The sequence below is a fragment of the Mesoplodon densirostris genome, chromosome 16, assembly GCF_025265405.1.
Source record: "Mesoplodon densirostris isolate mMesDen1 chromosome 16, mMesDen1 primary haplotype, whole genome shotgun sequence".
NCBI lineage: Eukaryota > Metazoa > Chordata > Mammalia > Artiodactyla > Ziphiidae > Mesoplodon > Mesoplodon densirostris.
In genome coordinates this window covers 34,183,744-34,209,916 of record NC_082676.1, presented here as the reverse complement: position 1 = coordinate 34,209,916, position 26,173 = coordinate 34,183,744, and the positions used below count along the sequence as shown (strand labels likewise).

Here is a 26,173-nt window from a genome sequence, read left to right as displayed (position 1 = left end):
CCCACACTGTAATATTTACGGTGACAAACACTTTTAAAGTGCCATCCACCACCGCCTGTTACCTTGGGTCAAGGGGCAAGTCAAGTCCAATAAGCAAGAGCCCAGCAGGACAGTGGAGTGATTAGAAACCAGGCTCTAAAACAACTGTGGTGGTTCCACCCTAAGCTCCCCAGCTCACCTGCTCTGTAGTTTTAGGTGTCTAACAAACCCTAAGGCTCAGATTCTGCATCTTCAAAATGAGAATCATCAGGATCCGTACTTCATGGGGTGCCGCCAGAACTAGGTAAGGGCATTCACGTGAAGTGAGTTCTCAACTGCAAATGGCACATTCAAGTGATGGATAAATTCGGTAAACTGGGCACCTACTGATACGAGAGTGATTAAGGTAGATGCTACAATCTTATCTCTAGAATACAAGCTCAAGGTCCTGAAGAGCAAGGCTCCCTGTGGAGGGCTAAGAGAGCTCGAGGGACTCAGAAACCCCCCACATCCTACCGGACATCTCCAGTCACCATGCCTACCTCCTCGCCAATCCCGGACGTAACATACCTGTGCCGGGGCCTGAGCCAGGCGATGGCCGGTTACTATGGTCACCGCCTGTGCCTTCTGAGTGCTGCCTGACCAGTCTTCGTGCACAAAGACAGGTTACCAGACACACGTCATCACCATCCACACCACGCTGTACCACCACCCCCCTACCTCTGTGTAGAACACCTTATGCTCCACCACGTTAAGGTCCATTGTGAAGAGCCTGGGCTGCAACGTGGTACAGAACGTGTTGCCCTCCATCAGGCCAATCTGCGCATTGGCAGGCTGGTGTCGGAGCAAATGCTTCTTAGGTGGGACCATATCCTGGAGAACCTGGGAGAGGCAGGGAGGAAGCATCACTGACCAGCCGCCCCTCAGAAAGCAAACACCTCTCATCACAATGTTCTAAGCCAATTAGCAATCTGAAAACCATAAATGAGATCAAAAGTTATCACAGACGTCCTTTAGTTAGGAAAGGGAGGCTCTGTTTCATATGCTGACACTGGGTCATGGAAAGATGCACGTCAGATATGTTTAATTCCTACGGGTCCAGAGTAACTTCTCTCACAACCACCACCACCAAAACAAGAATAGGACCATCAGGCTGTGCTCTACAGGCCCAGGAAACCAGCACTCTACTCCCTTGACACTCACAATTACTGATACAGACGTTAACATAAGCATGTTGCTGTCTGCATATCTGAGATCAAAAAGAGCATATGTAATAGCACTCTGTTTACTGGACACAAAATTACAAATTCCATATCATCTACAAGTCAAATTTGAAGGAAAAAAAAAGTCTTCAAAGGTTTCAAACCAGGTTTCAAACTTCAAACTAGGTTCCAATAACCCTAGTTTGGTGACAGACGTCTCACCTCCTTATGGGGTTCCATTATCACGGTCACGCTTTTCCCGGTGACCTGGGCCAGCACCTGCAGGGAGTGCATAGCCTGCTTCCTCACGGTTGAGTTTGGAGACGTGACTTCCCGAACCAGGTCATGGGTCACGTGGTGGAAGGACTTCTCCTGGGCCGCCATGATCTCCTCAGCCCTCTCCTCGTCCTTCAGGGGCGTCGCACACCTCATCAGAAGCTGCTCCAGGGTGGTCTTGGCCATGGCGACTGCCCCATTGGAAACCTGCAGGCCAGGGACTCCTTAGCACGAAAGGGGGTGATGCTGCCCACAGCACCCACGTCTCCTGCACACACTCCCCGCAACAAACGCTGTCACTGGGGGCGCACGCCCCTCACACCAGCTAATGTATCAGTCTGCTTCATTAATGTCTGCAAGGTATTCCGGTAGCTAACTCTCCTGCTCATAGGTAATTTCTGTCTGTCACTCAGAAAAGAAAATGCGGATCTAGACTTGATCCTTGTGTTTACCGAATGGATTTAAGCAGGCAATGCCCACCATCTTCTATTTGTTTGTGTTATATCTGCACAGAGGTTCATAAAGAACGCGACTCCTATAGAAACTTCTGGCCAGTTAAGTACTCTGGCCAGGGGCTGTTCATCAAGACAGACAAGTATTTAGATCCTCAGAGAAAGAGAACCTGAGGGCTCTGATCTGGCCTTCCATTGAAGATGCTGTAATGTTTTCTAAGCTTCTAGGAGAGCATATTTGAGGAACTCTCGGAAACCAACTGTGCTCCAGGCAAAGCAGCATCTTGAACCAGGATGGTTAGGTCTGGGGTCACCCATCACCTACCTCTCCAGTCAAGTCCATCATGACAAAGAGAAGAGCTTTGAGGAAGGTTTGCTGGTTCTGCAGAACCCAGGTGAGAGGCAGCCGCTCCATGAGGAACTTAATGGACACCACACCCCCCAGCTTTGCATACCAGGCCTGCTCGTAGCAGCACGCGCACAAGCGTTCCACGATGTAAGAGAAGAGGGGCAGCTGGCATGCCTGGAGAAAAACGCACACAACCCGTACGGTGTTACTCAGTTCTTACACTATGAGTGATTTCTAGAACGACTCTCCTCAAGCACAAACACACCCACACAGACCTCAGTCCTTCCTTACCCTCTCCTTTGAGCCCAGGATGATACTCGCAACATCAAATATCACAGCAAGGGCCACCTCCCCGATCTTGCAAAGTTCCTTTTCTTCATACGCCATACAAATAGCTATCGCATCAATGAGGACCAAGGGGTCCATTCCTTTCGACCCGTTCTCTTCACTGTGAAACATGGCGGTGCTGGGCTGGCTGCCCACCTGGTAGCAGGGGAGCAAGAAGGGACCTGAAAGGAGAGGCAGAGGGCACGAGGGAAAGTCGGGTTTAGCTCCACAAACATTCTCGTCCCTCAAATTGCAAAACTACCTCGTGTTTTTCCTTGAGGTTAGGAATTTAATAAAAGTCCAACCTTGGTACTCCAGACCAACTGCTGGTAAACTGCAGTTGTTTATAAACTAAGTGATCTGACTTGCACTAAGGCTATTTTTCTGAACATTTTCCATTACACACTGATATTTTCACACTTTCTCAATCCCAATTCAAAGATGTATTAGTTTAAAATGAGAACCACAATCAGGTAACTTCTTTAAAAAAATCATTAGCGAGGCCAAGAGGTACAATATGGGAATGACCATGGGTTATGCTCTGGACACTCCTGACATACAAGTAACAGTAAAAAGCAACAACATCCACCTACAAAACCTAACCCACACAGAGAACAGTCTGTCAGCAACTATTCATTTATACCTGGCAGGCACCCAGCATGTGGCAAGATGGGAGTTACTGAGAAGTGTACAGGTCTGCTGGAAACACTGAGAAACAACCTAAGTGTTAAACTGTACAGCACTGACTGTCCAGGCAGGAAGAGTTAAAAAAAAAAAAAAGGAGGGGAAGTTCTGTGCTCTGCAGTGTCTGGAGAAAACTACTTGTCGATGGAGCGTGAGGGGCTCCGAGGACCCGAAGCGTTACTCAAGTGTGCGTGCCCACTGACCAGCACTGAGATTAAGGTGAGACTAAGTGTTCAGAAACTTAGCAATTGGCGGTGTGGTGACATTTTTACTGTCTTTTCCAAAATCACCAGTCTGCAGTGGCTTAGAAACACAGAGACAAACAAAATGGGTCCTTCACCACCCAGAGCCTGAGAACCCGGAGCAGAGGTGAGGAGTACCCAGGCAGGACGACACCAGAAGCCCCAGGAGCAGAGCCTGGAGGCCGAGGAGCGGCCAGCGGATGACGCGGCAGAGCGGAGGCAGAACCTTGGAAACACGGCCAAGGAGAGGGGACCAGCAAGGGGTGTGGCCACGAACTGTCCCTGTTCTACACACAGAGGGTCCAAAAGTACTCAGTCCCCAAGATGAAAAACAAAGGGCCAAAATGTTGAACTCGGTGTATTTTATAGGTAAAACTTGGTGACAAATTTCAAGTGAATACAGTACCCACCACTGACATACCAACTATCTCTGTCAATAGAATGAGTGGAAAACTATGAAACAAAAGCCAAAAACCAACCAGCCAAACTCAGCTTCTCTGAAACACAGCGTCTGACCGAGTTTTTAAAGCTCCCCGAAGGCCTCAACCCACCACTTCTCTGTCCCACTCACCGCACTGCTGGGCAACTGCCACCATCGTGTAGTGGCGAATCAAGCTGGCTACAAAGGGCAGGGCACTGGGCCGGAGGTCTTTAATGACAGCGGACATGAACGCCCCGGTCAGAGCCTGCTCAAACGTCTTCCGAGCTGGAGTGTCTTGAGCTTTGTAGCGATGTGATATGATGACATTGGGTATGGTCTTTTCTGTAAAGCTGCAAGAAAACAATTAAATCCATCATCACAACACTCAAGTCCTGAGCCAATGATTCCACTACAACTTATTTATCTTCAACCTGCCCACTTTCCTCTTGTGCAGATAGGCCTGAGTGAGTTAATTTCTCTGCTTTAATTTCAGCAACATTTTGGAATCAAACATGATGAATTTCGTGATGAATGTTTATAGCCAATGGTTCAAGAGACACCAAATATGTTCTACCTAATATGAGCACAGGTAATGAATACAGAGGTAAATTACAAAAGGACAGCACATTCAATATTTTTGTAATTATTTTCTATTTTAAGAAATTTGATGTTTGATGTTAGTCTTTTATAATTAAATAAGCCAAATTGTAAGAAGCATCAATGATCAAATAGAGATGAAAAAAGCTATTACTTAAAGGCAACTATATACCTTTTATATGTTGAAAAATCACACCACTAGGTACAGAATCAAATGGGGCTATGGGTCTAAATGGATAAAGGATTTACTGCCAATTATATGAGATTAACTAAAACCCAAGAAAGCAGAGTCAGGGAAGCACACATCAAACACAAGGATAAGAAATGGTCATCAATATTTTAAAAATTTTTAGTTTCTTCCAACCACGAACTGGTCCAAATAACAGAAATTTCTTTCTGTGACCAGAGTCTGCCTCTAATATTTGCCCACTCACTCTCCGGTTCTGCCCCCAAAACTAATAAAATACACAGGCCCTTCATTTCCATGTGCAGCATCTTCAAACAGAGGGAAGAGTGGTGGTCACACTCCCCACCCCACACCTGAACGTCTCCTCAGCTCTTTTCCAGATTGTAATCACGCTCTTTAAAAGGCCACTGTGTCCAACTAACCCAAACAGACATCTGAGTCCCACCATCCCCCCGGCCTGCTCTTCCACACTGTTCCTGACACCCCAGTACTTGCTCCTCTGGCTTAAGCCAAGAAAACCTGCGGTCAACCAGAGTAAGTCACAGCCTTTCATCCACTTCCTGTGAAACACAGGGCAAAATCTAAAGTCTTCTTGGTGTTCCCCTGAGGCCCTAACTCAGCCCCATCCCACCCCACTCTCCCTCTGGCCCAGAGCACTACTTAGCTTGTGATGCATAGTAGCACTTATCACTAGCTGAAATACTATGCATTTGTTTCTTTCTGCTGTTGTCCGTCTACCCCACTAGAATATAAATTCCTTGAAGGCAAGGATGCAGTCTTACACACAAACCTTGAACAGAGCCTGGTTCTAGAAGGTACTCAATCTATGAATGCAGAGATGGAGAACAAACAGTCTTTATAAATAAGTGGGTCCTGAATATCCAAAGGGCAAAAAATAAACATGGACCCCTACTCCACTCCATTCACAAAAGTTAATTCTAGAGGATAAAGATCAAAATGCAAAGGACAGAACTACAGAGCTTTTAGAAGATAATACAAGAGTATCTTCACGATGAGGATGCAGAAGATGATTTCTTACAAATAATATAATAAAAAGCATAAAACAAAAGGAAACATTTATCACCTTGACCACAGTAATATCATCAACTTCTGTCTACCAAAAAGTTCAGCTGAAAGGCTTAGAAACAATGAGCACACCTAGCAGAGAGACCTTGGTCTGTGTCCATTTCTTCAGGAGCCCTCATTCCTTTGAAAGGGAATGGTGACTCCAGGGCTGGGGGAGAGAGGGCACGAGGTGATCCAGAAACATACTGCTGAGCTACAAAAGGATGCTCAGAAACTGATGGGGACACGACACAGGAATACAGGAGCCAGCCAGGAGGGGCTCTCAGTGACTAGACAATCTGGTCACCAAATTAATGGACTACCACCCCTTAAATAAATTAAGAATTAATTAAGAATCCATGAGTCCGTACTACTCTAAACAAATATGAAAGGAGACAGAAAAAGCTCTTCCTTTGTAAAAAAAAAAAAAAAGAGCACATGGAGGTAGAAAATCACCATTTTATATCCATACAAGAGAATATGATTCGGCAATGAAAAGGAGCAAACTACAGACAAATTTTGCATCATGGATGAGTTTCAAAAGCATTATGCTGGGACTTCCCTGGTGGCGCAGTGGTTAAGAATCCACCTGCCAATGCAGGGGACACAGGTTCAATCCCTGGGCCGGGAATATCCCACATGCCGCAGAGAAACTAAGCCCATGAGCCACAACTACTGAAGCCTGTGCGCCTAGAGCCCATGCTCTGCAACAAGAGAAGCCACTTCAATGAGAAGCCCGCACACCGCAATGAAGAGTAGCCCCAGCTCACCGCAACTAGAGAGAAAAGCCCGCGCGCAGCAATGAAGACCCAACACAGCCAAAAAATAAAAAAAAAAATTTTCAAAATTACGTAAAAAAAAAAGGAACCATACAATATGCAGCCCTGGGTTTGGCTTCTTTCCCTTAGCCTGGTGTTGGAAATGATCTGTTCATCTTGGAACGAGTCAGTAGTTAATTCCTTGTTACTGCTGAGATTTTGTTGTATCCACGCACCACAGATGACAGACATCTGGACTGTTTCCAGTCTATTATGATTCTTAAGGCTAAAAGTTTCCCTCAAAATATAGCCTTAGCTGTACCCCAATTACATCTGACCACATGTTGCCCTTTTCTTTGCTCTTCATTCCTGTGGGACTTCAAGCAACTATGCCACTTCACACTATTCTACATGTCTCTTAATTCTTTTTTAATTTTAAATTTTTCATCTTTCTCTCTCTCTCTGCACACATTCTGGATAATTTCTTTTGACTTATCTCTTATCTAAAGATTCTATTTCTGCTTTTTTTTCTTTAATCTGCTTGGTCAATTTTCATAAGGTTTGTAATTTCTTGGAATGTTTTCAAGTTTGTCTTTCATTTATTTTAAACACAGCAGAAGCATAGTTATAACCTAGCTGTGGAGATCCTCATATCCGCAGTCTGAGCAGATCTCTTTCTGCTGATTCTGTGGGCTCTTATTCATGCTGCCTTATTTCCTTGTGCACTTGGCTATTTCTCACTGCTGTCTCTCCAATGCTCTTTCAACAACTGAGCACCTACTACATATCTGGCATTATCTTTGACGCTGTGAAAAACGTAAAAATACAAAAGGAAAAACCTCTTCCTTGAAACCTATAACACAGAAAGATGACAAACATACATTACCACAAAAGATCATTATACAAAGGTCACAGCCTTAAGTGATATGAGCGAAATAAAAATGTCACACAAAAGGATCACTCTGGATTGGAAAAGCAAAAGATCCCCTGAACACCTATCATGTGCAGGTGCTGCAAATGTAACGGTGAGCCGAAGGGAGAGAGGACTGACCCTTGATTCCTGAAGCTTGTGCCCTAGTGGAGGAGGCAATACTAAAGGAGGATTACGACTGAGAGAAACTCTAACTCGCAAGCGCCCAAGCTTCTTCCCATTTTCTCTAAAAGGCAAGAGAAGCATTGCTGAGCAAACAACATGTCATTTTCCTGAACTGAAGGAACATACTTAAAACACTAGGAGATCTGGGAGGTCCTCACCATCCCTAATTTTCTGAAACAAGTTATGTCCCAGCACAGAGAATTAAATCATCAGCATACTTAGGGTGTGCCAGGAGCTGGTAGAGTGCGTGTTTATTGTCCTCCAGACTCATCATTGCCACCAGGAAGCACCTGATCACTTCCCACGCCTGCCTCCGGTAGTAGGGCTCCGTGTTGGCGCTCTTCAGGCAGTCCAGAGCCGTTTCAATGGCCTACAGCAAAGAAACGCAAAAACTGTAGTCTGTGCTGAAATGACATGACTCTGAAAAGCTTGCACGGAAAGCACGTACACCACCCAGAAGAACCTGAATGCATGCTTGCTCCTGAAGAGAGCACAGGGGGCCTGCAGACAGGCTAGCAGGTATTCTCCAAATGAAACCTCCAGAGAAGGTGACAGAAGTATTATGACATAAAGAGCTGCCATGGTTCAAACTGAAATGGGACGTGGAGTTCACTAATTTCATGCTTAAGTAGCCAATGGGAGATTCCAGAAATTAAGTGAGCTCAGAAGGCCTCTTGTGGTAGATTTGCAGGATTAAACTACCATCTGAGTCGTCTCAGTTCAAAACTAAAAGATGACTTTCCTAAGCTTTTACTAAATTCTCTCTTTAAAAGAGGGTTTACTTCATTTTTTCAGAAAACCTACATAGCTACATACACATTTTAGCCTTTTCATTAGGTTAACCAGGAAGGCAGGGAAGGAACAATCACACATGAAAAAACACTTGGAGTCTTTAACAGCTAAGATATTAATGTTAAAGTTACTTATATACCCAGAAATCAAAGCCCTAATCTGTGCTGAAGATTAAAGATTTATCCCGGCCCCGTGTGAGGAACCAGAGCTGACAGGGGCCCCACCCTCCAGACGCAGCCAGGCGACACAGCACAGAGGGTGACAAGGGCCCCTCACTGCATCACCCCCAGCTTGCGTGTCCGAGCTCTTCTGGGGCATCACAGAAGTGCCCTTTCTCCTGCTGCCTCTGACCTGCTCAGGGTTATGTAATAAATCATGCAAGGACAGTCTGGGAAGTGTTATTTTTAAGAATCAACATAACTTACGAGCCAATTACCTGTCCCTTCCCTGTCAAAAAAGGGATTGTAAAGTATGCCAAAAGCAGAACTGTCATGTAAATACACTGACACTCGCCCTGCTGGTCATCCCCTTCCCTGCTGGTTCCTTCAGCCCTGCAGGGTGTGCCACAGCCCTCAGGATGCTACCTGCTGGGAGAAGGGCTCCAAGAGCACCACGGAGTCCCTGGGAGGGTCCAGGAGGACCGTGGAAGCTTGTCTTCAAAACCTGGTTTCTTCCATGCTTTAGATGCTTTGGGGAAGAACTACTTCTACAGGGATTTTCTTGCTCTGCTTAATCTATGCAGAGGTCAAATAAAAGTCAGATGTCTTAGTTTTCATTCTAATACCAACCCTGCCACTGATGGGGCTAAAGCAAATAGAATCCTAACTTAAGGAAATGACCTAAAAGGTGGCAATGGGCTAGATTCACAGTATGTTCACTGTGGTAATTTTCAAGGTAAAGACAGAATTTTAGTTGTATTTTCTTACAGGGAAACTAGTGTTTATATGGCAAGTATTTAGATAAAGGTTTTGATGAGAAGCTTAAGACTGGAAAGGGCAACACCGTTCTATGGGGTGGGGCTGGGAGAGGGGTGGACAATTTGTGTGCTTGAGAAACTTGGGGGGAAAGGTGTGTGTGTTTAGGGGGGACAGGTGGACTGAGAGACGACAACAGGAAACGACTCCAGACTGACATTACCCGTGATGGGTACCCTTCCTCACAAATGTTCGGTAAAGTCTGGCTTAAAAAAAAATTGCAGAAATCACTACTGTGTGTAAACTCCTTATACAGAAAGGTAAACAAGCTGAGTTCTACAATACAATGCATCAGGACAGAACAGAATGAGCCTGAGCAAAAGGAGGGCTTTGAATGGTTCCAGGCCACAGGACGCTGTTAAGACAGGCTGTTAAGGCCTGCAAGTAGTTCAAGAATCCCAGCCAGCGTCTGGCTCACTGAAATGGCTCAGTCACTCAGATACACGTGAAAGGCTTCTATAAAACCCTTTCCAAAAATGCACATTATATTAATGGCTAGATAAGTGTTCTGAAAAGACATGGTAACAATAGCTGTAACGCAGGCGGGAAGGCTGGTCATATAATAAAAAGGAGACAACACAACGTAGATTGTAATAAATACAACCTTAGCTGTGTGACACAGGACCAGGAGGGGTCAGTAAGGTGAAGGGGCGGTGCTCAGTAAGGATCAAGCAGAAGCAGCTGCGTGCTCTACAACACCTGGGGAAAGTCTGCTGATTTTTATACAAGGGCAGAGGCGTTCTAAAGGGCACACAGAGAGAAACCAAAGAGCTGTCCGCCGTGGGCTAAGGAGCCACGTCTGGATAGAGACTGGGAGAGAAGCAGGTACTCAGGAGTGACGGGAATGAGACAGGAACGGGACTAACCTGGGTTCTAAATGACACAACGTAAAACCTATTGGACATAAAAACAGACCAAGTGCAAGGGTGGGATGGGCTGGGTGACACCTCCTGGACCATCAGGAAGGACGGCCCTGCCCAAGGGTCCAACGTCCTCAGGGGCAACACCACCCACTGGCCTCCTGGAATGATGGAAGCTCCAACCGACCAAGCTGGGCCCCAGTAAATCTTCATCTTCTTTGAGTTAGAAATTCCCACCCCAAAAGTATATGTTCTATTTCCATGTTTTCAAATAGAAATTAAATGTCTTAAAATGAAACTTACAGTATCTTTAAGAAACTCCCAGAGACTCCAAAATTTACCTTCTCCATCGGGAGCTGAAGAGATGCTTTACAGTCAGAAAACTCCACTGTGATACTGGGGCCTTGAACTTCAGTCACGACGTAGTGCAGCTTCTGGGACTCCTTCAACATCTTCCTGTTACTGCCACCAAATTTACCAAGGACACGATAGGCCACGTGCGAAATGCTATCTGCAGGGTTGCGTAAAGTGCGCCACAAAGCCTGAAAGTCATGCGCTTTCATTAACCCTCTGAGGCGATGCTGTCCCACGGTCCCCCAATCCCAACTCAAAAGTTACGAAAGACTTTTCGGCAAAAACTCCTCCTCCCACCTCCATCCCCCAAACACACAGTTCCCTTCTGGAAACCAACGATGTTAGTCAGTTGTGTCCTTCCAGAGAAATCGTATGACTTTACAGAAAATGCACATATAAATATAAATGTTCTTCCACGCTTCTGCAGTACAAATGGTAGCATGTCATAAACAGAGCTCAAAGGCAAGAAAACTGAACCACACATTGTTTGGGCAGATATACAAAATGGGATGGGGGAGCAGAGAGGAAAACACAATTTGCTGGCACAGTTCTTGACCTTGGGTTAGATGGTGCCTTCTCAGGTTTTTACTTCTATTATTAGGCTTTATAACTTACAAACATGACACATAAACTACCTTTTACATTTCAAATCTGATATTACAAAGGAGAGTGAAGAGGGAAAACAGTGATCATAAAGGGACCTGCATTACGGGAAAAATGAGTTACTGTGTACCTTGTACTCACAATTAGTATAAGGAACAGAGACATACTCAATTGTTCCACAACACTCTCAGTTTTCCCACACCTTTTCACCTAAATTATCATAAGCCCTGATAATCACCATAGCTCACTATTTAAACCTATTTTCTTAGACCACCTTCTGTAACAATGCCAGGTATTAGTGTCCAATGACAGTCAACATAAAATCTTAGAACTCTTCTTAAGAGCAAAATTCCAATTTCTCTTACATTCCTGGAGGTCCAAAGAGGCTTCCCTTCATGACTGTCGAGAGGTGTAGTCTAAGACTCCTTACCCTCCACCTGGCCCACCCAAAGCTCAGGTATCCTCAGGAGAGGGGTCTTCTGCTCACCTCACCAGGAGCGGGCGGCACTGGGAACGGGAGGGTCCAATCTCCCAGCACTCACACAGGTTCGGAGCAGGTTGACGGTACTCTGCCAGTTGTCCAGCAGGTAGGGTAACTGTGCCTCCAAAAGCAAGAAGCAGCCCTGACCCAGTTCTCCCTGGGGCTGTCTGCCCCATAGAAGGGCAAGAGGCCCACGAACCCATCCTTGCCTCCTCTTCCCACAGGGAGCTCACCCAGGCTTGGGTTGGGCCCACGGTCTGCCTTCCAGAACCAACGGTCCTGTTCTCCGCTCAGGCTCGAGAGTCAAGCCTCCAAATGACTGGACTTGGACTTGGAGGCTCCAACCCAACCTCTAGGCCATGCTCTCCTGCCTGATGGAGCCCGAGATGTAAATTTCAGGACTGGCTGGCGAGCCCTGGTTGCACCCTCCAACCTACTGTCCAGAGACTCCTGTACTTGAGTTACTGCCCGTCACAGAAAGCTGGCATTCGGACTACCTACTTGGGGCCAAATACTCTACAGCAAAGGGACAGGTGAGTGAGCAACAGGCAGCCTGAATCTTGAACAATTACCAACCACGTTACAAATCATTACCATCAGCAAAACATGAAGGAATAACCTGATATTTGACACTGAGCTCTAATGACCACAAAACATAAAATGGTTTCAAAACCACCTCCTTCCTTATCTGCTCTGTTTCCTTTGGGGGTGGCCAGACAGCTCCACTTCCTTTACAAGCTTGCATCTCTACTGTGTAACTTGACATCTCTCCTGGATAAAGAGAGGATCTCCCTGGAAGAAACAGCAGCCATTTAACACCTGCCTTCCCAAGTCATCAACTTCACGAGAACGTGACACTGTGAAAGCCCTCTGAAAGGGGAGCAATACTGCAAAACAAATATTCACTCGATACCTTCAATATTTCTTTACATCGTTTCATAAGCCAGAAGACTCACACAGCAAGTTGGAGGCTACACCAGTAGCAAACCAGAGAGCAGGGAGCCCACCACTCCGCACAGCGAGCTCAACAGTGGCCAGTCACTTCTGAAACTGACAGCCTAAAATCCTCAGTGAGAACTAGATACGTAAGTCCTGGCGCCCTCTGCTGGCGGCACGGAAACGCAGACTTACCTGCATGAGCTCTGCGCGCACCGGCTGGATGTGGTCATAGAGGAAGTCGGGCTGCAGGTTGTCCACACACAACTCCAGAGTCCTCAGGCCTTGGCTGACCAATGTCTGCGACCCGTTGAGAGCCGACACCAAGGGGTCCATCAACATGGGCAGATAGGGCAGGAGCGAGCTCAGCCGCACGGGCACCGTGAGACACAGCTCCACGAAGAGGTCTTTCATGTGCTGCTTGTGCAGGCCACTCTGCAGCATGTTCAGCCCTAGATACAGGGTGTGAGGCCGTCAGGGGGAAGTGACTTCCCAGACACGTGCCCAAGTTAACTGTACAGAATAAGTGACCCGCCTTTTCACATAAACATCAACCTGATAATAGGAAGGCTTTTTAAGCCTTATAATTTCTGTATTAACTAAATCTATTCTGTAACTGTACCCTGTGACCTCTTCCGTCTACCTTATTCATGGTGACAACAGCAGGCTGCATAGTTTCAGTTACAATTAATATTATTTAATGTTGTTAAATTAATTTAATATTAAGGACTAATAAATATTATACATCAAACTTTTAAAAATCACGTCATGCTATGAATAAGTCCAATCTAAGGAAACAGACTCCAATATGACGTGTCCATATCAAGCTTGATGTTTATAACCTTACGTGTTTTTTCAGATTTCCAGTAAACCAGTGATGTCTATGCTCTAAAATAAACATTTAAAAAAAAACCACTTTCGGTTTTTATAAATGGGAGGAGCTTCCTGCTCATAAACACAACCCCCCAACTTTTCACGAGGGTAACCAAGTATTTACTGAGCCCCCTCCTAAGACATGTCAGATCAGGACCTGCCCACAGAACCTTTGAGACAAGTGGAAAGAGAAAAGCAAGTAACAGTGGCCGCAAACAAGGCACGTCCCAGGCAGCTGAGGCTGAAGAAAGAGGAGCTATCAGGGAAGGCCAAGGCATCACACAGCAGCCACATCAGATTCAGAATCCAAAGGAGAAGGTGGATGAGGAGAGGGCACGGCTAAGTTCCCAAGGAGGGGATGCACTTGAACAAAACCAGGTGGGGAGAAGTAAGGCTGGGAAGAGCGCAGGAGAGAAAATCAGACTGATCAGAGCCGAGGGCGCAGGCTGGGGAAGACTGGGGACGGGGTCAAACACGGACGACAGAGCCTGACTATGGGCCTCCTTAAGCACCTAGCCTGGGGGACGTAGGGCCATGTTACATTCATCATTTTCAAGGATTTCCCAGTTGCGAAGATTCAATCCCTTGCAAAGCGCTCACCCTTACAAAAAAAAAAAAAAAAAACCTAGGATAGTGTTTCTAGTCAGTTCATACCTGTAAACATTCACTGGACCCAATATCCCTTTTAGTTATATATACCTTGAAAGCATTCCTAACACACTGGAATAAAAGAATTCTGTCTATGCAAGTTAGCAACTAGATAAAAATATAAACATATTTTTACGTATTTTATATAAAGCTTATATCAGCTTTGTAACTTGTTTTTTTCCCTTCTTGTTCTGATTCTCTTTCAATCTAGGGATCCCTGATCTTACTAAACCATTTTCTAGAACTGCTTACCAAACGCTACAAAAATGTAACAAAGTCCTAACCGGGGTAACTAAGACCTTGCAACTCCCATTCAACTCTGAGCAGGGAGAAGAACCCATCCCTTTAAAGATCCACTGCCTTTAAAGAGAGCAGGGCACAGGGATGGACACACACATACACACACTGCAGGGGACATGTACATACATCCCCTCACCATGACCTTCGCCAGGTGCAGAGCAGGAACCCCAGCAACCAAGGGAAGCAAACCCATGCACGCGCACAAGACTAAAAGGCAACCAACATCACTGCGCTGACCTTGCAGTAGGTTTGGAAGGAGAGGCAAAAATTCCTGATACAGGAGATCATGGCTACCTCCCCCGATGGAGCGGAACAAGGCTCTAAGCAGCAGGAAATAGTTATAGGGTTCTTTGGCAGTCTGGGCGAGCTCCATTGAGCTGTTCACAATCTTGTGCAGGTGAGGCTGCAGGATGGAGAAAAGGCAGGTTAACAAGCTCTAAATGAGGAGGGTTCACTGCAAAAATATAGGAATGGAAGTTAATTTTGATGAATTTATTCCAAAAGGAAAAACAAAACAAAAATTTTCCAACTTTTATTTGACTCAAATTAATTTCTCTTAAAACATATGTACGCTTCCACCAGTTTGGCTGTGAAAGGAGCATTTACTAGGTTCCTATCTTACTGTGTAGGTACATGATGCTGAGCAGACACTTTGCAACAGGAACTGGAGGGCCTGTGAGCTCTACTGTTCTTGTGAACAGTCCTTCATGAGACCAAATAATCAAACAAGATGAGGGACCTCCCTGGTGGCACAGTGGTTAAGAATCCGCCTACCAATGCAGGGGACACGGGTTCAATCCCTGGTCCAGGAAGATCCCACATGTTACAGAGCAACTAAGCCCGTGAGCCACAACTACTGAGCCTGAGCTCTAGAGCCCACGAGCCACAACTACTCAGCCCGTGTGCCACAACTGCTGAAGCCCGTGTACCACAACAAGAGAAGCCACCACAATGAGAAGCCCGCGCTCCACAACGAAGACGAGCCCCCACTCGCCGCAACTAGAGTAAGCCCGCACGTGGCAATGAAGACCCAATGCAGGGGGCTTCCCTGGTGGTGCAGTGGTTGAGAGTCCGCCTGCAGATGCAGGGGACACGGGTTCGTGCCCCGGTCCGGGAGGATCCCACATGCTGCGGAGCGGCTGGGCCTATGAGCCATGGCCGCTGGGCCTGCACGTCCGGAGCCTGTGCTCTGCAACGGGAGAGGCCAGAGCAGAGAGGCCCGCGTACCGGAAAAAAAAAAAAAAAAAAAAGACCCAATGCAGCCAAAAAGAAATAAATAAATACATTTATAAAATAAAATAAACTTAAGAAAATCAAACAAAATGAAAGAAGCCTGTTCCTTAACTACCAGAATGCAAAATGCAACCTAAAGGAACTGAAACTTCACTACCAAATACCATACATGCAAAGTTTGGAAGAACCTCAAAAGACATTTGAGATGGTAACGTTTTAGAAGACTTAATTGAAAAATGTGTTCATGAGCATTTTATTAGCTTATAGCAAGTTTAATCAACATTTTAAGACAGATTAGTTTTTTATCTTGTACTTCAAATCCTAGTTTTGACATGTGACAGGTTAAGTTTGATGTGAATTTTTTTGCAGGTGTATTTAAAGTGAACTGTGAACTATAAACTACCTGTATAGTCAGTGATACTGTATATGGCAAGATATATTTCTTTTATGGATAAATCATATATATTAGTCTCATGACAAAACGTTCTATGAAATTATTCTTTGAACATCTTTCTTGAACAACATTCCAAAACCCCATCATTAGACTTGTCTAATCTATTAGGTTTTATTCTCTTTTTTGTTGGTTGTTGTTCTACATAGTTGTCCCAGATATCGGCAAAAATGGAATTATTTGAAGATACCAAATTATGTGGACAAAGACTATTAAATATTTTATATCTTTCTAAAAATTTGAATATTTTCTTTTTATACTAACACAAAAGTAATGTCAAGGTTGTTGACAGCTGATTACTATATAACTGAAAAAATGGAGGAAACTGTCACATAAAAGCACAAATTACTGGTGCTTTATATCACCACCTATATATTTACTTCAGAAAAAAATGGATCTTTTCCCCTATGGGAAAACATCTCTCTTCAGACAGAACTGATGATAATATTCAACCTTCTACAGAAATTAAGTGGAAGAGAATTTTGATAAGGTTTTTGTTCCATCTGCTGCCTTTAGTGGATGATGTAACCATGCATTGGTTTCTGCCATTTGCTAGAATCAAATAATTGATGAGATAAAATTATACGTATAGGATTAGTCATCTATAAAAATGTGTTATGAGACACATCCCTCCCAGATGGTCTTAATAAAGGACACAAATTGGCTAGAGCTCTTGATTCAGAGGGGAAAAATGAACAAATAGTCCTGAAATGGGATGTTTATGTGCTGCCACAGAAAATATGAACACAGAGGAGATGTGCTGTGGAAGATGGGTATGTGATGAGAACTGTTACACAGCCAACCATTTCCCATTGGATCTGAGAGGTAAGATGTTTTTTCCTCCTATATTCTTTTGCGTCACTCAATTAAAAAAAAAAAAAAAAAAGCACAGTGTGTTCCTACACTACTTGTGTGGTCCACACAAGAAATGAATTTAAAAAAGAAAATCAGGGTGCCAAGACTAATGACAACCCCTGCCTACCACGAGAGCTCTGAAGTGTTCATTTTGGATTAGGAGACAAATAGATTAAGCTCTGCTTTAGAAACACATGAAATGTTTTCTACACTTGGCCCTGATTTGTTATAAACATTTATTAATTCAATATTACAATATTTATAAATATAAAGAACAACTCCAGTTTCTGTTCAAAATGAAGAAAATTAAAAAGCAAGAACAAAAAAACCCAAACACAATGCACAGCTTGGATCTGAGTTTACCTTCAGCATTTGTTCATTTTCAGCTGCGAAGAGGGAGACGGAGCCAAAGACCAACTTGAACAGCTTGAGGTACAGGTTGGAGAGCTCCACATTGGAGCCCATTTCTGGCAGGCGGTCCAGGAGATATTCCACCAGAATTGTAGCAAACAGAGCAGAGGTAGTAGGATTTGCCAAGAAGGAATTGGCAACAATCTGTCAAAACAAGAAACACATGTGACAAAAATCATTACTTCCAAAAAAAAATCCCACAACGACTCAGAGGCAAAAAATATACAAATCAATTTTCACTGCAAAGTAAAGGAGCTGTTACAGTGGAGGATTACTGGACTGAATGTCAATATTATGACATAGTATGAGTGTGTTTCATGTTTGGTAATTGCAATCACTGTTGCCTTTGTTGTGGTCATCCATTTACAATGCTTGGTGTCAGTTTATTCATCCCCTGTAAAAATAAAATACAGTGTGTGTGTGTGAGTTGTGAAAAAAAAAAGAAAAGAAAACTACCGTATGGCAATTGTATCAGTTACCTATTACTTTGTAACAAATTACCCCAAAGTGCAATGGCTTAAAACAACACACATTATTCCACAGTTTAAAAAAAAAAAAAAAATCATTACCTCCCCAAAGCAGATTCAAGAAAAAATAATGAACTTTCCAAAATTACAAAATCAAATCTGTATCAGACACTTCAAGAAATGAATTATCCACCAAAAGAAAAAAGCAAAACCGATTTGAGCACTGAGTGGAGTTCACTTAAGTACTTAATCCGTCATTTTATCATCACCATCTAGGACCAAGAGCCTATATCTAACACGTATTTAATTTCTACTATGAAAGGAAGTGGTCCAAAGCATCTTAAACTTTTGAAAATTTTTTTTTTACTACAGCCTAACAGTTCTCTAAATTTTGCTCTACGGCACTATCCTTGGGCACATCACTTAGAAAATAAAAGGAATACCAAGTATTTGACACATGTTGAAAGAACATAAGAAAAGAGTGTCATACCTGAAGAGCGTAATTTTTTGAGATTCTTTCCACCATATAAGGGACTGTAGTCTGAAAGATTTCTTTAAACGTTAATGGGTTCATCATCGTGAAGACGCCGGCAAAGTGCTCCAATACCTCCTTCTCTTCCTTCATTCTAACAGTTTGGCAGTTTGCTACTCGAATGTATGTCTGTCCATTTCCTGCTATCTGGACCTAGCACAGGAAAAAAAAACACACGGGAATTAAAACTGAATCTCTCTGAATATATTCCAATACACAATCAGATCAACTGCATACTTAAAACAGAGTATTTGAATTAGATAACAAATCTCCGCCACCTCCCCCCTCCCAAATCTTTTAAAAATTCTCTATTCTCACCCTAAATTTGCAAAAAAAAAAAAAAAAAAAAAGACCTCAAAAAACAAAAACCTTCGTTAGGTGTTTAAAACAGTAAGAAATTTAGTAAAATTAAATATCGTTTCTATTGCATTCCCTTTACACCATCTGCCCCTCAAAATACACTGACACTTACAGGAATTCTCACCATAAATGCAACCCTATGCTACAGAACAAAAGCAAACCTCAGTATATGAATACTCTAGACCATCCAAATAGTAATATATTTCTGAGACCCCTTCCATCACTAGCACCTCTAATTCTAAGAGGTATTTTCCACACTCAGGAGCCTGGTTTGAGGGCACTCACTGCCTTACCTGATAAATATCTAAAGCCTGCATTGCATATTTCACAAGTTTTATGTAAATCTGAGTCTCTTTGGGCTGCAACTGCTTGTTGGGAATGAACTGAGCTTCTGGAAAAGAGATAGCACAATAAGTTAATGTGAATAAAACCCACTCTATGAAAAACATCATTTGTCAAAATGATTCAAGAGCACAATTACCACCAGGCGCTTTGCATGACGTTATGCCCCACGTGATTGTCTTGACACCACAGACCAAGGTTTTTACCAAACTCCGGCAATCCGTGACTTGGAACGTCTGCTTGTCTTCCTTGTCCTTTTCTCCTTGCTTCTCAAAGGGAGGCACGGGGGCTGGAGTCACAGGGGTGGCAGGGGTGGGGGGCGCGGGTGGGGCTGGGGCGGGAACTGGGGCTGGGGAAGGGGCAGGGCCGGGAGCTGCGGGGGCCGCGGGCACCCCCGGCAGAGCTGCTTCCACGGCTCCGAGTTCCGACTGAGGCTTGCACTTCTTAAAAATGGCAGAGAGCTGGTACCTCGCAATGGTGTGGAATTTGAGAACAAAAACCTGTCAGGAAGAGAAAGTGGAGGGGAGACAAAAATCATTCCTCTTCAATAGGCCAACAACCCTTCCAGAAGACAGAAAAAAACTCTCTCTGAAACCACCTACTGAAGTTGGTGCTTTTCCCCCACAGGTACTACAGCAAGTGTCACCATCTCCACTTCACCCATGGAGAAGCAGCTCAGGAGAGCTGGGTGACTGGCCTGATGAGCAGGGCCTGGATGCAACCGGCGACTGCTCCGGGATCCACACTATCTACCCCTGACCCAGGCACCCTGGGTATCTCTCCAGAGAAGTTCACAGATAACGTAGCACTTGGCTAGGCGGTGTCCCAGAAAACACCTCTCCCGATTGCTCGCCAGGAACTATGCTAAGAGCTCACGCGCTGCCTTACTCATGTCAAACAACCCTAGGAAGCAGACACTGTGACTGTCCCTGGTTAGAAGACACGGAGACCAGCAGAGGGTCAAGCATCTCGCCCAAGGATCCTTGGCTAGTTGATGGGGTAGTGGGGATTTGAACCCAGGTGGTCTAAACACCCAGGACCAAGCCGGCAACTGGGTGGCCCGTGAACTGCCAGCAAAGCGCTCGTGCGAGCGGAGCGCCACGCGGTGAAGACGCGGAGGGAGCCGGCACCTCCAGCATCCGCATCAGCACGTCCCGCCCGTTGCCGCTCTCCTGCTCGCTCTTGGCACGGATGCAGTCCACCAGGTTGAGCAGCAGCTTGCAGGACATGGTCTGGATGCTGCTGGGCAGGGACTCATCATCTATGTTCTTGGCGAAGAGCTGGACGGCGAGGGACAGGTCACTGAGGGGCAGGTGCTGACGGACGTGGTGCACCAGGTCGGCCAGCGTGCTGTAGGCGAGGGGCCTGCGGGCAGAGACCTCCGCTAGTTCGCATCTCAGCGGCCCCACCCGCCTCGGCTGTGGGCCGCCACCTCCACCACTACCTGCGCCCCAGGAACACCCCCAGTGGGACGGCTCGTCTGGGGCACGCTTTATAGGGTCCCAGTTTCCCCCTTGTTACTTCCTCCCAGCTATGTGATTAGAAGGCTCAAGCCTTGTCTTTTTGCTTAAATCTTTACTTTCTAAATTAAAAAGGTTAACTTTGTGCGCATCGTGTTTATACCAGCACGTCTAGTTAACCTGAGCAGAAGTAACTACCAGCTTGATCACGCACTGAACGGGTTCTGCTGCTCAAAGCTGAATAGCCTCTGTCAAATAACACCTTATATACCATATAGTTTATCGAGCCGCAACAGTAGTGTTCAGGCCACCCAGCACTTTCACTCACTGAACGTCTGGACACCTGCCATGTGCCAGACACTGGGCCCAGCACCAGGGATGCCAGTGACCCCAGCAAATAGAGCTCCTGTCCTCAGGAAGCTTATTTCCAGGGCGGAGGGGAACACACGAGTAAAGAAATCAACTGTGAAAGTTGCTAAGTGCTGCAGGAGATGTGAAAAGGCACCAGGAGAAAAACTGGTGGGGGCCAGAGAAAGCCCCTCCGAGGTGACATCGGCTCTGTGACCTCAGCCAGGGACACTTCCATCTGGAGGAAACAGGCAGGTCAAGGCCCTGAGTGGGAGCTGCCTGGGGGAGCCGAGGGGCTGCAGAGGCCCGCGTGGCTGCAGCAGGTCAAGCAGAGAGAGCAGAGTCAAACCCCGTGGGGGCCGCATGCCATGGTCAAGAGTCTGGGTTTTGTCTAAGGGCGACCGACAGAAAACACTGGAGGGTTTCAATCTAACATCCATTCAGGCGGGTTCAACCCCAAGTTATAAAGAATGTCTTACTCGATATTTTACAACAGTGTTTTATATAGAAAACACAGTGAACAGTCTACACCATATTCAGAATATTCTGCGTATTTTTCATATGATCAATCACACCTCCCTTGTTAGAACCAAAAAATGACTAATGTTGATCCATTTTGCATTGTGAAAGATGATTAAATGTTAATTCTCCCCTTTAGAAATAATAAGCATGATCACAACTATATTTATTTTATAAAATGCATAAGAAATAAAGACTAGGAGGAAACAGTTCAAAATATTAGCCACGTTAGTTGATCTCCCTATGGAGAACCAAAAAGTTTTCTCTCCTTTCTTCTTAGTAGGTTATCAAATACTCTTTTTTTAATAAAAAGGTGCATTTACTACTTAGAAAGCAAAACAACTAACACTAGTCAGATAGTTCTACCTACAATTTAAATCAAGACAACTACTCTGATTAAGCCAAGGCACAAGAAGCAACCTAAGGTGTTTCCGAAACTTTCCGCAATTCTAAATCCAATGGGAGAGGAAAGGCCCAACAGTCCACGCTCATTGAAATGCTAACGACGTGTCAGGATCCACGGTCCCTGGCACTGAATAGACCAGATATCACGGGTTCAACATCATACCTGAGAGTCTCTCGAGCAGTATATCCTGAGCCAATTAGTATAGATTCATCAAACAGCTTGTCCATGCAAGGAATGAACTCTGGAACACAAACATCCATTGCATACATCACCAACCAAACCAGGTGTGCGTAAGTCACTTAACAGTACTTTCACAGGAGCCAGCCTATACCAACGAGCAATCCACGTGTCGGGCAGTGTGGGGAGCAGGAAGGCAGCACATGAGCTACTTTAGTCTAAGACGCTGGCTGTACTGGGGCACACCAGCCACATGTCACAGAGACGCGGTCGGAATCACATTCAGTGTCAGAGAATAAACTAAGAAACCGTAGGCCTCGTATCCTTGGAGGGGAACTCGCTCCCAATGCTTCCCGGGTGGTGCTGTCCATTGTCCTTAAAAGCTGGCATGATCCACCCAAGGGGACAGTATTCCCTAAAGGCCCCTTTATCCACTGCCCTGAAGTCGCCCTTCTTCGAGACTGTAAGGTTAGTCATTATGGAGAAATAAGGATACTTCTCTATAGGAATTATAAAGGCCTAGGACATCCTAGTGTTCTCACAGGCATGGTTCCCAAGTTAGGGGTCCTGACTCTTGGGATGAGACTGACTAGAGACTCTGTCCCTCTAATCCCCCAGGCAGAGCCACCACCAAACCTCCGCCCACTCCTCTGCAGGCTGAGGCCCTCACGGGGTGGAACAGCTGGTCCCCACTCAGGGACAACCGGCGTTTCTGAGGATGCGCACACAGGGTGGCAAACGGTAGAGCAAATAGTACATTCTTTGCCAGCAAATAGCTTCTGAGGATCAAAGATAAAAAAGACACATGCACACTGGAGAGATGCCTCCTACAGCCAGGCAGCACAGGAAGAAATACGAGAGAAGCCACAAGTAGTCCCTGAGGTCGGAGGAGGGACGTTCCCTGCTGCCCACGGCGAGGTGGCCAGGAGGAAGGAGGCACAGAGGAAAGATGCAGAGGGCTGAGACCCCACATGCCGGAGGGCCGGCTGCGGGGATGAGTGATGCGTGCAGAGAAGAAATTAAGTTGCATGGCACTGGCTTCCAGATCACCTTCAAGACCCAGAATCAAAGTTTCTAGGGAAACAGGTAAATCTGTTGAACAGTCAGGTTTTTCCAAACTACTGCTCCTCAGGATTAGCACAAATGGGTGACCGTCTGATATCATTTTGGATGCCAACAAAGGAATGTTTTCACCAACATTTGGTAGTGGATGTGTAAATTTTAAATATATGCATACATGTTTTGTATTTATAATATGGCTAACATTTAACATGATTCTTTATAGGTTTCTTTCAATGAAAACTTCTTGAGATGTCATGATGTTACCTGTTTAAGTCTGGGAACCACTATGGGCTTCAAAATAAAGTATCTTGTTTAAAAAAAAAAAAAAAAGCAACAGCAGTCTTTAAAAGCTGAATTCAACCAGCCTAACATGATCTAACCTTGGAGAGTAGCATCTTGGATATCTGTCAATCTTTGTAGCGTTAACAAGACTGAAACCAACCTTGATGGCCTCAAAAGAGGGCCTGGTCATGTGTGACGGATCAGAGGTTATCTGATAACCATGAGAAGGGTTTTAAATCTGTCAGCACTGCAGCAAGGAGAAACCTCCTGCTCCAAGGCTCCCCAATGCACCTCCAAAGTCCTTATTATTCCAGTGGCAGGAATACCGAAAGTTAGTCTGACAGTGGTGCTCCAGACACAACTCAGTCACTTCAGTAAACAGATTTTAAAACATCCCATTTAAAACTCTTTCATCATTTTCACAACACAGAGAAAGAAAACACTGTTTTCTTCTCACCTTTTAAAGATTGTTTCTTCTCACCTTTTAAAGATTGCTGGCTGTGAGTCAGAAAGCAAATGGCTATTTGCAATGTCAAAAGACAGGCAGTCAGAAGGGAGAGAAGTACTAAGAGATACCCAGACCGTAAACTGTGCTAAGGAAATTATCACATTAATTATGAAATTGTTGAGAAGACAAAGGGAGAACCCTGGTGGCAGGCAAAAAAGATGGGCAGACAGAGAGAGAGAGAGAGAGGGAGGGAGGGAGAGAAGGAAGGAGGGATGGGCAGGCAGAGAGGGGGAGATAGAGAGGCAGATAAAGGAGAAAAAATACACCCAAAATAGCAATAAAGAAAGGACACAAAGAGCCAAAAATACTGAGTGAGCTGCAGGCTCAGCACACAATGGACCGCCAGCAGCAGGCCCACATTCACAGACAGGCGAGTGGCCAGAGGCAAGACAGACGTACGGTTTCGCAGCTCGGTAGTGAGGATGTGCTTCGCGGCGATCAGAAGCTCCTTTCTGAGGTGCGCAGTTTCTGCTGGACAATTTGAAAGTAGCTGTAACATTCCTTTTACCATTTGCTGAGAGTACTTAGTCACCAACTCCTGTAAAAGAAAAAGGAAAACAACACAGTTATACTGATAGGCGGTTGCTAAGAAAAACCCAAGTTTTATAAACTTTTAAAAAATTCAGTAAGAGTAAGCTTGGCACAAAGGACCCTCAGAAAGTAACAGGCCTAACACACAAGTACTATCCAAAAAGTCTTAGCAGTTTGTGTGCACAATGCCACCCTGGAAGGAGGGGCAGCCACATGGAGCAGTTTCTTTTACATCATGGGATCATGGAGGCCTTCTTGTATTTTCTGTATTTTCCCAACTTTCAACAGTGAATATGTATTGCTTCCCTGTCAGAGGGAAGGAGGAAGAAATAAATATTGAAGTTAAAAAACAAAACTATTTACTGAGTCGTCCCCTTGATGTAAGTTGTGAATGACACCAAAGACACCTTTAATCAGCTCAGAATGAGCTCCAGTCACAACTGCCTTTTGAGGTGTTTCAGGAAGTTATTCACAATAACTCAAGCTGACTAAAATATCAAGGGGTATCTAATTCAGATTTTTTTTTTTACAAATGTTCCATTTTCTTAGTGTAAGTTATCATTATCGAGATAAACACATTAAAAAGAGAGGGGCGAGAAGGCTACAAATGTTCTCAAAGGTGGTTTAGAATAAAAACAATCTGACATCCACATTTTCATTTTTACTTTCCTGAAATAAAATCTTTTTAAAAAATGATCAATTATAATACAATTCCATTGCTCTAGAATAGATCAGGACTAAATTTATTCCATGCTTTAGAATAACCACCTCTATACAAGAGTTTTATTCAAAAAGACTGTAAGACTAATGAGAGATAAGGTATCAATTTTTTCCTTCAAGTTCTTATGATTTAAGTAAGAAGAGACCACAGCTCCAAGTGGCAAAAACAAAAATAAAACTACTCTACAGGTTTCTCAAAAAAGCCTCCAAAACCTCTGTATCAGTTTTACTTGATAATGCCATTTTTTGAAGTTCCAATCTCTCCCACATAATTTGCTATAACACACAACTTCCAATAACAGCAAAAGTCAATAAACCTCATACATCCGCACAAAAATCTGTGTGCAAATATTTATATGGCTTTATTAAGCCAAAAATGAAACAGGCAAGTCTATAAAGACAGGAAATACTTTAGTGGTTGCCAGGGGCTGGTGGGTCAGAGAAGAATGGAAGTCACTGCTCATTGGTACGGTTTTCTTTTTCGGGTGAAAAAGTTGTTCTAAAATTGAATAGTGATTATGGTTGTACAAATCTGTGAATAAACTAAAAACCACCGAACTGTACACTTTAAAAGAGTGAATTTTATGGTATATGAATTATATCTTGATAAAATGCTTTAAAAAAATTGGAAATGATCCAAATGTTCCATCAGCTGATGAATGGATAAACACCGTGATTACACCCATACAACAGAATACACCACTATGGCCTGAACTGTGTACCCCCCCAAATTTCATATGTTGAAGCCCTAACCCCCACTGTGACTGTATCTGGAGATAAGAGTCTTTAGGAGGTAATTCAGGTTGAATGAGATCATACAGGTGGAGCCCTCATCCAGTAGGACTGTGGCCTTATAAAAGAAGAGAAGGAGATCTCTCTGTCCCCCTCACCACCATGGGAGGACACAGCAAGAAGGTGGCCACCTTCAACCCAGGAAGAAAGGCCTCCCCAGAAACCAAACCCTGCTGGAACCTTGATCTTGAATTTTCCAGGCTCCAGAACTGTGAGAAAATAAATTTTGGCTGTTTACACCTAGTCTATGGTATTTTGTTA

General features: G+C 44.6%; 1 protein-coding gene across 13 annotated transcripts in view; it reads right to left on the bottom strand.

Annotated features, from left to right (window-relative positions):
* TRRAP (transformation/transcription domain associated protein) overlaps positions 1–26,173 on the bottom strand; it is a 112,096-nt gene that overhangs the window by 70,533 nt on the left and 15,390 nt on the right. For 12 of the 13 annotated variants that reach the window (XM_060079278.1, XM_060079288.1, XM_060079287.1 and 9 more), the window contains 16 exons: positions 24,269–24,407; positions 22,003–22,081; positions 20,238–20,472; positions 19,247–19,607; positions 19,059–19,156; positions 18,364–18,558; positions 17,359–17,550; positions 14,694–14,859; positions 12,831–13,087; positions 10,603–10,803; positions 7,854–8,005; positions 4,083–4,282; positions 2,550–2,767; positions 2,235–2,432; positions 1,404–1,664; positions 700–861 (listed from right to left, as the gene is read on the bottom strand). In XM_060079278.1, the coding sequence (XP_059935261.1) occupies positions 700–861; positions 1,404–1,664; positions 2,235–2,432; positions 2,550–2,767; positions 4,083–4,282; positions 7,854–8,005; positions 10,603–10,803; positions 12,831–13,087; positions 14,694–14,859; positions 17,359–17,550; positions 18,364–18,558; positions 19,059–19,156; positions 19,247–19,607; positions 20,238–20,472; positions 22,003–22,081; positions 24,269–24,407 (3,114 nt within the window). The remainder of the gene's footprint in view (positions 1–699; positions 862–1,403; positions 1,665–2,234; positions 2,433–2,549; positions 2,768–4,082; positions 4,283–7,853; positions 8,006–10,602; positions 10,804–12,830; positions 13,088–14,693; positions 14,860–17,358; positions 17,551–18,363; positions 18,559–19,058; positions 19,157–19,246; positions 19,608–20,237; positions 20,473–22,002; positions 22,082–24,268; positions 24,408–26,173) is intronic. The other variant, XM_060079286.1, reaches the window with a different exon arrangement.